General features: G+C 56.9%; 1 protein-coding gene across 2 annotated transcripts in view; it reads right to left on the reverse strand.

Annotated features, from left to right (window-relative positions):
- SHANK2 (SH3 and multiple ankyrin repeat domains 2) overlaps positions 1–13679 on the reverse strand; it is a 456320-nt gene that overhangs the window by 152247 nt on the left and 290394 nt on the right. For both annotated transcript variants that reach the window (XM_065881611.1, XM_065881612.1), the window contains one exon: positions 526–608. In XM_065881611.1, coding sequence (XP_065737683.1) covers positions 526–608 — 83 coding nt within the window. The remainder of the gene's footprint in view (positions 1–525; positions 609–13679) is intronic.

The raw sequence follows: 13679 nt of genomic DNA on the forward strand, positions 1-13679 counted from the left end.
GAGGGGACCATCTTGCAAAGTCACCTTAGAGGCGGGCACCCGCACGCCTGCCGCACTCGGAGCTGGGGCCCACTCCCAGAACGGGGCAGTTCTGAGGTGCCCGAAACTCGGGACCGGGTAATTCTGGGCGTCTGAGACCAGGAGCTCCGAAGCCAGCCACAATCAGGCTGAACTAAACCATGAAACATAGATGAAACCCAGGAATTAAAAAAAAAAAGAGTGGGGGGAGGGAGAGAGGGAGGGAGGGAAGGAGGGAGGGAGGGACGGGGGGGGGGGGCGGGGAGAGAGCGAGCAATATTGTGTACAGAAAATTAAAAATATTCCTAAAGGAAGCCCCGATGCTTTAACAGGCGGAATGTTAAAGAACATGGTTGTCTAGCAACCGAGTACCCCCAGGAAAAGGGCTTCTTTTTGAGCCGGGGAACATTTTTTCTACAGGCGTGCACACACACACACACACACACACACACACACACACACACACACACATGTGGATGTATCCAGGCTGGGAGCCGCTGCTCTTACCTTTCGCCCCGCGGAGCACAAATCCGAAGCCCTCATTGTCTTTCTTCTGCAGGACCACGGTCTTCTCCTCGATGATGCAGTCACTGTAGAGAGAATTCCGGGGATAGCGCCCATTACTGTAGCCCGTCATCATCACCGTGGCCGATCCTCCAGCGGGGACGTTCATCATCATAGCCAATTAATCACCCCAGCTCGCGGGATCCAGGCAGCATGGAGGCAAGCAAGCCGGGTGCAGGAGGAGTGAAGGCAGCTGGGGGGCAGGCTAACGGGATAGGCGGGCTCGGAGGGGGGGGCCGGGCAGAGGCAGAGCGGGAGCGAGCAGGAGGCAGGAGTCATACATGGTGATGGCAGCGCGGGCTGGCTCTGGGCAGCGGAAAGCAGAGAAAGTAAGTGGCCCGCGGGCACGGAGGAGGCCGCGCGTTACGGAGCCCGGGCCGGAGGCAGCATCCAGGGCGGCGCAAGGAAGTCAGCCGGAGCGGACAGGAGGCAGCAGGCTTTGTTTTTTTTTTTTTCTTCTTCTCGAAGGGCTTTAAAAAAACATCACATTCTTTGTGCTCCCTGCAGCCGCAGGCACCGGGAGACGCGGCGACCCCTCCCTCTGCTCCGGGGGAACGCGGGCCCCCCTCGGTCTTCGGCGGAGCCCACAATGCCACCGGCGGCGGCGGCGGCGGCCGCCGGGCGTCATCCCGCGCGGAGAAACCGCAGGCCGACGGAGGGGGCGGCCGACGGGCGGGGGCAGGTCACTCCAGTGACACGGAAGCCACTGACAACCCGGCCTCCTTTGGCGTGGGGATGGGGAGAAAGGGGGCTGCAGGCTCCCCCTTGGAGACACAGTCTAAAGCCACACCAGCTCCCTCTTGGCACAGAATTTTTGTTTTTTTTTTTAAAGGAAAGAAACCCCAAAGCTCCAACTTTGCTTCGGTGGCCAAAGCCTCCCACCATCCAGAGTACGGGCGCGTCGCCACGTGATCAACCGCCCGCGGCACCGGGTGCAGGACCGAGGTGGACTTCCCGGCACCCCGCCCACCTTCCGGGGGCTGTATCCCTCTAGGATTCCCTGCTGCCCCGGAAGTAAGTCGGAGGGGGCGGGCTGGGCCGCTGCAGGGGAGGGGCAGGAGGCAGCCCGGAGAGGCTTTCTCCAGGGTCCTAAGGGGCTGGCGTGGGAGGGCAGGGTGAGGCGGAAGGGCCCCCAACAATTCCGCAGGCCTCTGTCCTGGAGGGGGAGGCCTGGGGATGCAGACGGCGAACGGTGGGACGGGCTCGAAGTCCCAGACGACTGAAGGTCAGCTTTGCCCAGCACTGGATTCGCCTCCTGCAGGAAGCTCTTGGCCCCCGCTTGCAACCCAGGTAGGGTGGCCCGGTAGGGGCCAGCAGCCGAGAGCATCGCACAGCACGGACGAGCCGGGGCAGCTTCCGAGAGCTGGGGGACGCAGCCGGAGGACACACAGGTGTCCGGACCCGCCGCTGAGCCCTCCAGCCCTGCATGAGGTGCCACACAAAGGAACTCGTGGGCGTGACCCTGCCTTCCAGGAAAGCAGGGAGGGACATACACCTTGACAACAGGCAGACCACACAATCCAGGATGACCGGTCCAGGGTGTTCTCAGAACCTGGGCCGGGGTTCAGTCCCTGGGCACTCACTCAGCCTGCCAAGTACAGGGGGCCCCAGGGAGCCATTGCTTTAACTGCCGCTTGGCGGGGAGCCAGGACCCGGGAACCACAGGAGCGGAAGGGGAGGGGCTTGGTGGGCGGGGCTCTGGGGGGAGTGGACCCTCCACCAGGCCTGTCCACCTTACCATCCCGTGCCGTCCCCGACCAGAATACAGACACGACTGTCTCCCCACCACCCCTTCTCTCCACCTCTGAACTTCTCAAGCCTGAGGGTGCCCTGGCTGGGCAGGTGCAAACCCGCCACCTGCTCCTCCAGCGAGAGGCCTCCAAGGGCCAGGCTGCTGAAGCCACACCTTTTGCAGCTGCACGTCCCCCTGCAGGAGCGGCCCCTTGAAACTCTGGAAGGATGGTGCCTGTCCCCCTGGGGACACATGTGGCCCCCGACGCCTGCCTCTGCCCGGCTCCAAGGTGACCCTGTCCCGCTCTCCCCTCTCATGGCCTCACTGTGGGCTGGCTCCGCCCGCCTGGCAGGCGACCCCGACACCTTCAGCTGGACCCTCCAGCTGTCCCCCAGGCCGGGGAACTTGTTAGGGGCAGTGTGGCTGGCCGGCCACTGGTTGCCTCCCTCCCTAATGACTGTGGTGGGCGAGGGAAGGCATTAGCGTCACGAAGAGCTCAGCTCAGATCCTGGCTTTGCTCTGGCCCCAAGGTCACTCTGACCTTCAGAGCCTCAGGGTCCCGCTCTGCAGAATGGGAATAATAGCAAGGCACGCCTTGAGGACCTCACGAGGAGTCAGCAAAGCAATCCATCTGAGCCCGGGTACGCAGCACGTGTTAAGAACAGCAGCCGTCCCGAGCGGGGTCATCGTTGGCGTGTGCCAACCCCCCCCTCCTCCTGTAAGGACCCCTCCCAGGCTAACGGCAGAGCCCCTCTCCTGAGTCCCCTCTTAAACCTCGCAGCGGTTCCTGACGACCTGCTCATGGCTGCCTGTCTTGGCCCCGTGCTGTGTGGCTATGCCGTCCTGCTCACCGAGAAAACGCCCGACTCCTTAGTCTCCGATCTGAAGAAAGGCAGCTTGAATCCCTCTCTCCTGCATTAGTTCAGTAGCTAAACAGCCCCCGGTCCCCTGCCCGTCATGACCCCATCTCACCTTCATTCACACACAGACCTGGGTTTGAATCCCAACCTGGGCATTCACCAGCTTAGCTTCTCAGAGCCTCAGTTTCCCTACCTGCAATGTGGGAGCAGTAATTCCTGCCTTGCAGGGACTCTGAGAGCAAGTGAGGGCAGTCCCCCTGCCCTCACAACAGGGGAAGGTGCCCTTGTCAGCGTCCCCACGTGCCGAACCCCCCGGGAGACAGTGACCTCTTTCTGGGGTTACCCAGCACGGGGCCACGTGAAATGGAGCAAAATGGGCATGAACGCAGGCGTGCAAAACTGGGGTGGCAGTGGCAGTGGCCGAAGGAAGACCGCAGGGTTTCGAGTGAAGAGGTCTCTGGGACGGTCCCCAGAGGGCAGGGCGGCTCAGCATTGTGGAGGGCCTACTGCACGCAGCTGGCTCCGCCCAGGACGGGAAAGGCAGTTCCGGGCTCTTAGAAACCTACAATCTGGGTAGTAGTCCTTGAGAAGCGATGGGAAACTCCAACACAAGAATCATTCCCTTAAAACAGGAGCAAATGTCCGGTTTTGTCCGAATGGCCCGACCGCCCGCATGGGATGAGAATATGAAATCCCACAGTCCAGACCTCAGGGCAGGTCCTTCCCCAGGTGAGAGTCTCCCAGGGGGCTCTTTTGGCTGCTTTATGAACCTAAAAACCGTCTCAGGATGGCAGCCGCGGCAGCCGGAAGACGTGGCTTCTGTGTGCTGCCGCCAGAGATGTGCCGAAGCCCCGAGAACCAGAGGCCGCCTGAACCTCCGCCCCAGGCCAGCCCTGGTCCCGCCCGAGCAGATCCGCCCTCCAGATGCAGCCCCAACGCGCGAGATCTGACTTCACTGGGGCCGGACCTCGACACATGCACGGTCCCCGTGCTGCTCCCCGCGCTGTGCACGCAGAAGTCACCACCACCTGGTCCCTGGGGACGGGGCCTAGGGACGCAAACAGCCCAACCCCAAAGTGATCACGCCCACCTTGCTTTGCATCTTCCCCCTGCCTTGGACCCCAATCGCAGCCCAGCCTCACGGCCGAATCTCCTCCATATGCTCAGTTTCACTCCCCTGAAACGCCCTCCACTTGGCCTTATCATTTACCCACGTCCTCGCAGTACCTCACTTCCTTGTGTTCCACGTTCCCTTTGCCGGCCACGTCCCCACGTCCACCCAAGCCCTCCTGACAAGGGGCCATCACATAATCTCTCCACGGGGGTTCCCTCCAGCCTTGTCCCAGCCTCTGATGGGGCCCTTCTCACCTTCAAAGCCATCACCTGTGGGCTCCTTGGGAGCAAACATCATGCCCCTTTCTCTCTGAATCTCCCTACATGCCATAACATCTACTCTTGGTAAGATTCTAACTGTGTTTGTTGATGAGAAAAAAACGTAATCCCGTTGTGCTCTCTTCCGACGTGTTTTCTGAACAGGGCAGGAGAGCACTTTAACGCACCCCAAATGTACCCTCCTTTGGCAGATTCCTCTAACGGGAGCTGTGGAAGGTAAAGGGGGTGGGCGTTCAGCCCAGCCAAGTACAGTTGCTCAGGTTGCGCACAGGACAACTACGGAGAACACCATTACATCGTGGCCATCATAGACGCATATGTTTATTGCAGTGATTTTGGCTCAGCTGGAAGGAAAACGCCTCGAGGAAGGGGCAGCCGCCTTCATCGAGTTCACGCAAAGACGGAGTGCAGGCTTTTGGCTGCCTCGGGGAATGCAAGAGATGTCCATAGATGCCTGTCTACCTGGGGGCTGGGCTGCCATGGAATCAGGAGGTATCCATAGAGAACCACATCAACACTGGCAGACACAACCCCGTGTTGTAAGTCTCCTGGGAGCCACACGGTACAGACCGTGCAAGGTTTCCGTCTTTTCACTCCCTAACAGCCCCATGCACACAGCAGGAAAGAGTGTGCCGAATACACATGGAGCGAGGCAGGAGTATGGTGGGAAATCGGTTGGCTGCCAGAGAGGGCCTCGGAGTCCCTGCCCCACTGGCAGGCCTGAAGACACTCCTGGTGCCTGCCTGGCGAGACCGCAGGCGGCCGGGCCTCAAGTGGCCTTAACTGTGGCCCCGTGATGGGCCTACAGAGAAGGCTGCGCTTGGCTTGGGTCCAGAAAGTAGCAGGTGCCAGTGATGACAGTTGGCATTTAGGATTTGCCAGTCACTGAACAGGCTCCCTTGGCAGTGGTGTCTGATCCTGGAGGAGCTGTAAACCTGAAGCCACAGGAAGCCGGGCCTGGGCAGCTGAGATATATGAGCAGGTGGGGCCCTGGGGTGGCTCTGTCTGCCCTGTCTCACGTGGGAAGGCTCATTGCAGGCATTTTAATTTTGAACACAAGGACTGTTGGGGTAGACCAGATGGCCTCAGCCGGGCTCTCAGGATCCTGGCTGGGATGTGACCCTGACAAGTCAAACAGCTCCATTTCTTCCCTCTGCTCCACTGGGATTGCGTTTTGGCCTAGAACCAAAGTTTAGAAGCAACTGGGGCCAATGGTTAAGCTACCACGTTAATTCATAAATTAATGCAGCCCTTCCTTACTGAATACCTTACTTCACCTGAAGTGTCAGGTGAGGGAATGGATATTCGGCATTTTTGGAGGGAACAAACCAGACCCAGTCTGGCCCTTGTGGACATGTCAGGGGTAGTGGGTTGAATGTGGATCCCAAAATTCTGTTCAAGTCCAGCCCCCCATATCTGTGAACGTGACCTTATTTGGGAATGAAGTCTTTGCAGATGTGATTAGTTAAGGCGCTCAAGAAGAGCTCGTCCCGGATTTAGTGAGGGCCCTAAAACCAATGACTTGGGCCTTAGAAGAGAAAAGAGAGGGAGATTTGAGACAGAGGCTCAGGGGAGATAAGGCCGTGCGTGTGAAGACAGGCAGAGACAGGAGGGATGCAGCCACAAGCCGAGAAGCACCAAGATCGCCGGCAAGCACCAGAAGCTGGAAGAGGGAAAGGAAGATCCTCCCCCGGAGCTTTTGGAGGGAGCACTGCCCTGCCGACACCTTGATCTCAGACTTCTGGCTCCAGAACTGGGGGAGGATACATTTCTGCTGTTCGCGGCCACTTACTCTGTGGTCATTTGTTACAGCAGCACCGGGAAGCTCATACACCTGGCGGGTGGGAAGATAAATATGAACCCAACCATCACACAGATGTGTAGGATAGAGTGCTGTGTGAACGAGAAGGGGGCTGGAGGGCTTCCTGTAGGAGGAGGACCAACGCACGAATAGGAGTGAATGGGTTGAGGGGCTGGAGAGGGAAAGAGGGAGAGGAGAATATTCCAGAGAGAGGTGGAACCACAGGAATAAAAGTTCTGAGGCCCACCTGGGAGGCAGGAGGGGCCGATCACACCAGGCTGTGGGTGTGGGCCGCCTGCACACCAAGAGCAAGGCCCAGGGGTGGCAAGAGGCCGGCATGCAGCTTCAGGCAGGCCCGGGACAGTCCATGCTTCCCCCTAGTATCACCCGGAAGGCCAAAACGATAGAAAGCGGCTGATCTACTACTCTCCCCACTAGCCTTTTCCCGGCCAGGCCTGAATCCCGCTGGGATAGCCCAAGGCTGACATAAGCATGTGGCAGAAGCTCTGTCCCACAGCCATGTTTCCTGCTCAACAGTTCACACAGGGGGTCTGCCGTTGCTGGTGTAACAGCTCTTCCCAGGCACCAGAACGAGATGCTGGCCAGAGACGCTGCAGGTCATCAGGCCGGCCCGGCCCCGCGGCAGGAGAGGATGTCAGATGAGGCACAAACGCGGGTGCAGGAGGGGCACACACGCCGGACGCGGTGCCTTGCTCAGAAGCGCTGATCCCCTTCAGCTTTGCGGAAGGGGCGCTGTGGACTGCCGGGCGCAGGCAACAGGGCTCTCTCGGCACCTGGGCCCTACAACCCAGCCCCCAGTGCCTCAAAGCTTTGGGGACCCCACAAACATGTTTGCAAGCTGGAAAAGAAAATCCACTGGCTCCAAAATCCAAAGAGCAAACAACATGGAAATTAGCCTGTGTTTAATTAAGTGTCTCTGAAATTGAACACGGGGTCAACTTCATTACTGGCTAAATTCTGTATCCATCACGCACGCTTGCATGTGAAAACTACCTGCGAGTCAGATTTTCTCACTTGGAGACAGTTCGTGGGTATGTAGCTCAAGGCAAAGAAATCACAGAAGCCGCTGGGGGGCTTCCTGCACTGGGCTACTCACAGGCAAACGGGTCCAAAGGCAAAATTGCCAAAATCATTTCAGAACTATTGTCTGTGTGGTAAGAGCGTATATTGAACGCGGGCTGTGGGCGTGATGAACACAGCTGATTAGATCTGGGCTGGGGTGGCCGGAACTCAGGGTGCAGGGCCCCAGGGGGGTCTTTCTAAAGCAGCGGAGGCCACGTGGGCAGCCTGGGGACACCTGGGGAAGATCCTGGAAGAGAGGCCGGCACATGTACCACCTCTGAATGCTCCTCCCAGAGCACCTGTGGGGGGGATCTCGCCTTCTCTAGGGCAGGGAAACGGAGCCCCAGAGAAGCCGCGTGTGCGTCACTCCCCATGGAAACGCATTTCGGTGACAGAGCCCGATGGAGGTGGGAACCGGGACACTGTTAGAAAGAGGGGCCTATAGGGACAGCGAATGGCAGAGGCTGTCCTAGAAACTTCCGGGCTCTGCCAGTCAGGAAGGATGAGGCTACACAGAGAGCCCGTCGGCTCTTCCAAGGGGGATGCCAGGGGCCTCAACAGGCGTCCCAGCTGGGCAGAGATGCCAGGTGTGGGCAGGCGGCCCAGCTCACCACGGCGGCGCTGGCTGCGGAGTGGCACAGAGGGCCACTCCACAGAGGGCAGGGCCAGGCCCGCTCCTTGGGAAGGGCTGGTGGGCCATGAGTGAGCGGGAGGGGTTCCCCCAAGTCATCTGTCCCTCACCGCCAACTCTCACTACTGGTGGGGCACCTCTCAGTTCACAGCCACACACACCGCTGCTCCCTGAATCCTGCTTCCTGCATCCCAGTCGGGGGAACGCTTGGTGTTGCCCTCTAGCCCTCTCCACCCATCACGAGCAGGAGGCAGCCCTAATTCCCAGGGGATGGGAAGCCCACGCCACCTCGGTGCTCAGGGAGGCGGACTGCGCAAGGCCGCCCTGTGTCACGCGCGGGAGATGATGAATGTGGCCGATTCATCCCCCAGTGACACGGCTCCTGGCTCCTGGGGGCCTTGCCCGTGAAGCGGCATCATCTCAGTCTCACGGGTGAGGATGACGGGCTGTCCCCACGGAGCGCACCCACCCAATCCGCGGAGACGCGCTCTTACGGGAGCCGTTTCTCCAACAGGCGATCCTGAACACGCCCCACCTGCCACGATCACGGCATCTCCCTGCTCATCACTAACGTGATAAACAATTACAAGTTTTTCCCAATAGAAGCAATAATGTGCAAAGAACTTGATTCAAATTAAATTGTCTCATCACTTTGTAATAAATCACCCCAGAGCATGTCCTAAGCGCAAGCAGGCTGTGTTACCTGCCAAGAACGTAGACGACAAAGACACAGCTTAGATGCCTCCGGAATCATGACAGGAGGTGTGATCATCGCTCCCCGAGGAGATGCACGGAAGTGTGATCGGAAAGGGAAACCAGCCACTTAGAAGCGGAAAGACCCGGGTGGGGGGTCCCGGTTTCACCAAACCAGCTCTGTGACCTTGGATGTCAAAATACGGATGGCAACCGCAGCCTTGAAACGTCACAATGAGATAAGAAATGGGGTAAATAAAAAAGAAATTAGGAGTTCGGGACTAACAGATACACACCACTACGTATAAAATAGATAACCAGCAAGGACCTACTGTATAGCACAGGGAACTACATTCAACATCTTGTAATAACCTATAATTGAAAAGAATTTGAAAAAGAAGATATATAACTATATCACTTTGCTGTACGCCTGAAACTAACACAACATTGTAAATCAACTATACTCCAAAAAAAAAAAAAAGTCAGTCCACAGCACAGGGTGTGACATACAGCAGAGGGTGGCAGACTTTATCAGCTAGTGAGAATGTATCTTATGCATTCATTCTGAAAACGTTAAATGTAAACTGAAATATTTATACATGCTCCCTACGTAAAAGAATCTCCTGGTGACATCAGCAGGGCACCCCCAAGGCTTCCTTCCTTATAAAGGTGCAGGCAGACCTTGCAGATATTGGGGGTTCAGTTCCAGATCACGGAAATAAAGGGAATACGGAAACAGAGCGAGTCACACGAGTTTTCTGGTTTCCCAGTGCATATAAAAGTGATGTTTACACGACACTGCAGTCTATGAAGTGTGTAGAAGCATTATGTCTACTATAGTAATGTACATACATTAATTAAAAAACACTGTATGGCCGGGCTTCCCTGGTGGCGCAGAGGTTAAGAATCCGCCTGCCAATGCAGGGGACACGGGTTCGAGCCCTGGTCCGGGAAGATCCCACATGCCGCGCAGCAACGAAGCCCGTGCGCCACAGCTACTGAGCCCGCGCTCCATAACAAGAGAAGCCACCGCAGCGAAGAGTAGCCCCCGCTCTCTGCTAGTAGAGAAAGCCCACGGGCAGCAACAAAGACCCAACACAGCCAAAGAAATAAAAATAGAACAAAAATACTTTATGGCTAAGAAATATTAACCATCATCTGAACCTTTAGTGAGATGCAGTCTTTTTGCAACAGTAACATGAAAGATCATGGATCACAGATCACCGTAGCAAATATAATAACAATGAAAACGTTTGAAATGTGAGAATTACCAAAATGTGACGCAGAGACACCAAGTGAGCAGATGTTGGAAAAATGGCGCCAACAGACTTGCTGGACACAGAGTTGCCACAAACCTTCAATTTGTGAAAAACACACAATGAAGCAAAGTACAGTAAAGTGAGGTGCGCCTGGACATCCTTCACGTGCGTTTATTTAGAGCAGGACACTCCTGTGAGTCAGAAAGCCAGGAGGCAGCGGGCCCGTGAGGGAGGGATGCCCAGGCACCTCCCTGTGCTTTCAAAGTGGCAGGAGCCCCCAGGGCTCTGCCTGTGTAGACACTGCGTGCTGCCGTCATGAGCAACGGGCCGTCCCATGTCACCGGAAAAGCAGGGAGCTCAGCCTTGCAGGACGGGGCCCCCCAGCAACCGCGGAAAAGATGCTCCAGGTTCCAGGGCCAGGGGAAAAGAGCTTTGGTACCCATGCAAGTGGGACGCAGAATGCCCAGGTGCCGGTCCCAACCCGGGGAGTCTTCCTGAAGCCTCTGTTCCCACCTAACCTGTCGGTACGTGTCATCCGCAGGAGCGCCAAGACAGAGCCGGCATTTGCACACTCGTCCTGAACTCCCCGTATTCCAGGGCCCCGTCATCTTTTCACGTGAGGACCACAAAAGCTTCCTGACCACTGTCCCCTTGAATTCACTCTTTATTATAAAAACCTGAAATCAGATCATATCTTTCTCACTTAAAATACTCCGACATCTGCTCATCAGAATCGGGTAAAGATCCGAATTCCCCACCACGGCGAAGACCCTGTGTGATGCCCGGTCCTCTTCCTCGATCTCCGTGTTCCAGCCACGCGGCCGCCACCGGGTCAAGCCCACCTCCACTGCGGTGCCGGCGCTCCGCCTGGAACGCTGCTGCGGGCCCTCAGGAGCCAGACTCCCGTCACTGGCCACGTCCCGAGGTCACTTTGCGGAGGCGCCCTCCTTACTGCCCAGACGCACCCTCCATGGTCCCGGTGCTCTGCCCTTCCCTCTGCTTTATAACTGTCTTTTCACTTACTGAACTTGAAATTGTGATTTACTTGTTTACAGTCTGATTCTCCCAGCAGCGTGTGGGTGCCCCCCCAGGGCGGGGCCTGGCCCTGCCCGCCTCACTTCTAGACGCCCCGCTTTCTCGTCCTGGCTCTGGCAAAGGCTGGCAAGGGGACCCTGGACAGGATCCCCCCACACACACTCTGGGCTTGGGGTCAGAACATTCCGGTAGCTACTTAAATGATGCTCACTGACTCAACAACTGAAACCTAAGCCCGGGACTCTTGTGTACGGTCTGGGATGCAGATGGGGTGATCCATGTCCTGGGCTACCCGGGACCGAGGGGTTTCCTGAGACACGGCGCTTTCAGTTTTAAAACCAGGCTGGTCCCAGGCAAACCAGGAAGAGATGGTCGCCCTCCTGTTCCGCCGCCTTCAGCGGGGAGCACGGTGCCCGCAGCCCTGTTTAAGCCGCTTTCCCACACTACCTCCCCCAAGACCCTTCCCACCCTCCAGGCGGGTGGGATCATTCTCGTGAGAGTCCATGAAGCTGGTGGGGGGAGGGGTTTGCCCAGGGCCACGTGGCTCGGCCAGGGGCAGGGCCAACTCATCAACCTTGGCCTTTGACCCTGAAATGAACGTTCTTTAAAGAAAACAAGCAAAATACAGACACACACAAAGAAACCAAAACTAGGGGAGCAGGACAAGTTCCTGGCATTTTGCTGGGGGTCTGGGAAGGGGCTGCCGTGACTTTTCTTCCTTTGGCGATCAAAACGACAGGCCAGGCCGCCCCATCTGTCGGTCTCGAGTTTGCCCCCAAAGACCACGCTGAGTGGGCTGGCGGACAGACACTGGGCTCAGCTGGCGAGGCCAGTTCCCGAGTCCCTCGGGGGGAGGTGGGTGTTATCCACAGCTATAAAGCCACTGAATCGGACTGAGCGGGGGTGTCACTCGGGGACCCTGGCTTTGGACAGGAGGTGGAACCTGGGTGGGGCGAGGGGCATGGAGGGCTCACCCTGACCCCACAGTTCCCCTGCCAAGCTCACCTGCCCAGGATGGCTCTGACCTCTAAGGTGAGAGGCCACGAGAACCCCAGGCCAGGCCCCAGCTGGAGGGGAGAGCCCGGCCACCGCTCCTGTCCACCCCAGAACACCAACCTCCTTCCATGGGAACATTTTATTTTTGTTCCGAGTGCTGAGGCTTAGATGAGAGACTGCCTCCGCTGAGGGGGAAGTTCTAAAAGTCACTCAAAGGGTGAAGGAGACACACTTCCAGGTGGATGGAGCCCTGTGAAAGGAGCTTGGCAAACGTTCTAGATCAGGGGTTGGCCTCCTTTCTGTGAAGGGCCGGAGAGTAAACATTTCAGGTTTTCTGGGACACAGAGTCCCTGTTGTAACTACTCATTCTGCTGGTTGTGGCTGAAAGGCAGCCACGACACTATGTAAATGACTGGGCGGAGCTCTGTTCCAATAAAACTTTATTTACAAAAACAAGCGGTGGGCCGGATTGGGCCCGTGGGCTGTGGGTTATAAAGACATGTTCTAAATGTCCTGAAGACCCTTGAACTGACACAAATAATACATGTATATGAGTGCCTCAAGATAACCCACAGGGACCTACGTATAATAAAAGCTAAGAAAGTCTTAACCCTCCTATGCAAGCAACATTTATACGACCGCACACAGGTGCCAGGTTCGGTATATCTGAGCTTTTCCTCTGAAAAGAAAAAAAAAAAACTTTTTAGAAATGGGGTCATCTGTGAGGTGCCCTAGAAAGGTTCAGAGGATCGTACGGAGAGTCCTTTCTGAAACACAAAGAGACACCCTCCCCCCTTACTGTGTCTGGGTTTTTGTGTGCTTAGTTGGCTCAGAGTGGGAGGAGGTCTGGATTCCGGCTTAACTGGTTATACTGGAGAAATAATAATAGTAGACGGCATAACTATTAGGCACAGTCTTTGAGCACTTTTGGTCACTAGGCAGGGTTCTAAGCACTTCCTGTGTTAAATTCACTGAATCCTCACCACGACCCCGTGAAGGAGGTACTGCTGTTACTCCCACTCTCTGGATGAAGCAACTGAGGCACAGAGAGGTTGAGTGATTTGCATGAGGACACACAGCTGGAGGCAAAGCCGTGCTGTCTGGGGCTGGCGCCATGACCTAGGACTGCGTGACACCGAACAGCTGGGGGTCACTGGCCAGGTGGGGAAGGACCTGTCGGGGTGGCAGAGGGCCGGTTCCAGTAGCACATTCTGGAGGAGGCATCTGTGAGTTCCTGTCAATTTCCGAGCTCCCCGGAGAGCCCCTGGGGGTCCCCCAAGAAGCTTCTGCCGGTACATCCTGCTCCACATTGAAATAGAACCGGAAATGGTGGGCCACGGCGAATGCAAGCAAGGAAGAACACAGTGGGGTGAGCAGAGCTAAAAGCAGAGGCCCGACACCTAAAACGGTGCAGAAACCGAACCTTCCGTGTGAAGGTTTCCCGTTGAAATAGCATGTGTGGTTCTGAACGTGCGCGCCTTACAACCCCCCGTTGCGACGAATGGGCCATCTGCCAGGTGAGGTCTTCCTGGCTGAGAGGTGAGCCGCTCCTGTACTCATTTTTTTACTTCTGCCTGGAACACGCTCTGTAGGCTCGCTATCGCTATATGCCGGA

Source organism: Phocoena phocoena, chromosome 8 (genome assembly GCF_963924675.1).
Source record: "Phocoena phocoena chromosome 8, mPhoPho1.1, whole genome shotgun sequence".
NCBI lineage: Eukaryota > Metazoa > Chordata > Mammalia > Artiodactyla > Phocoenidae > Phocoena > Phocoena phocoena.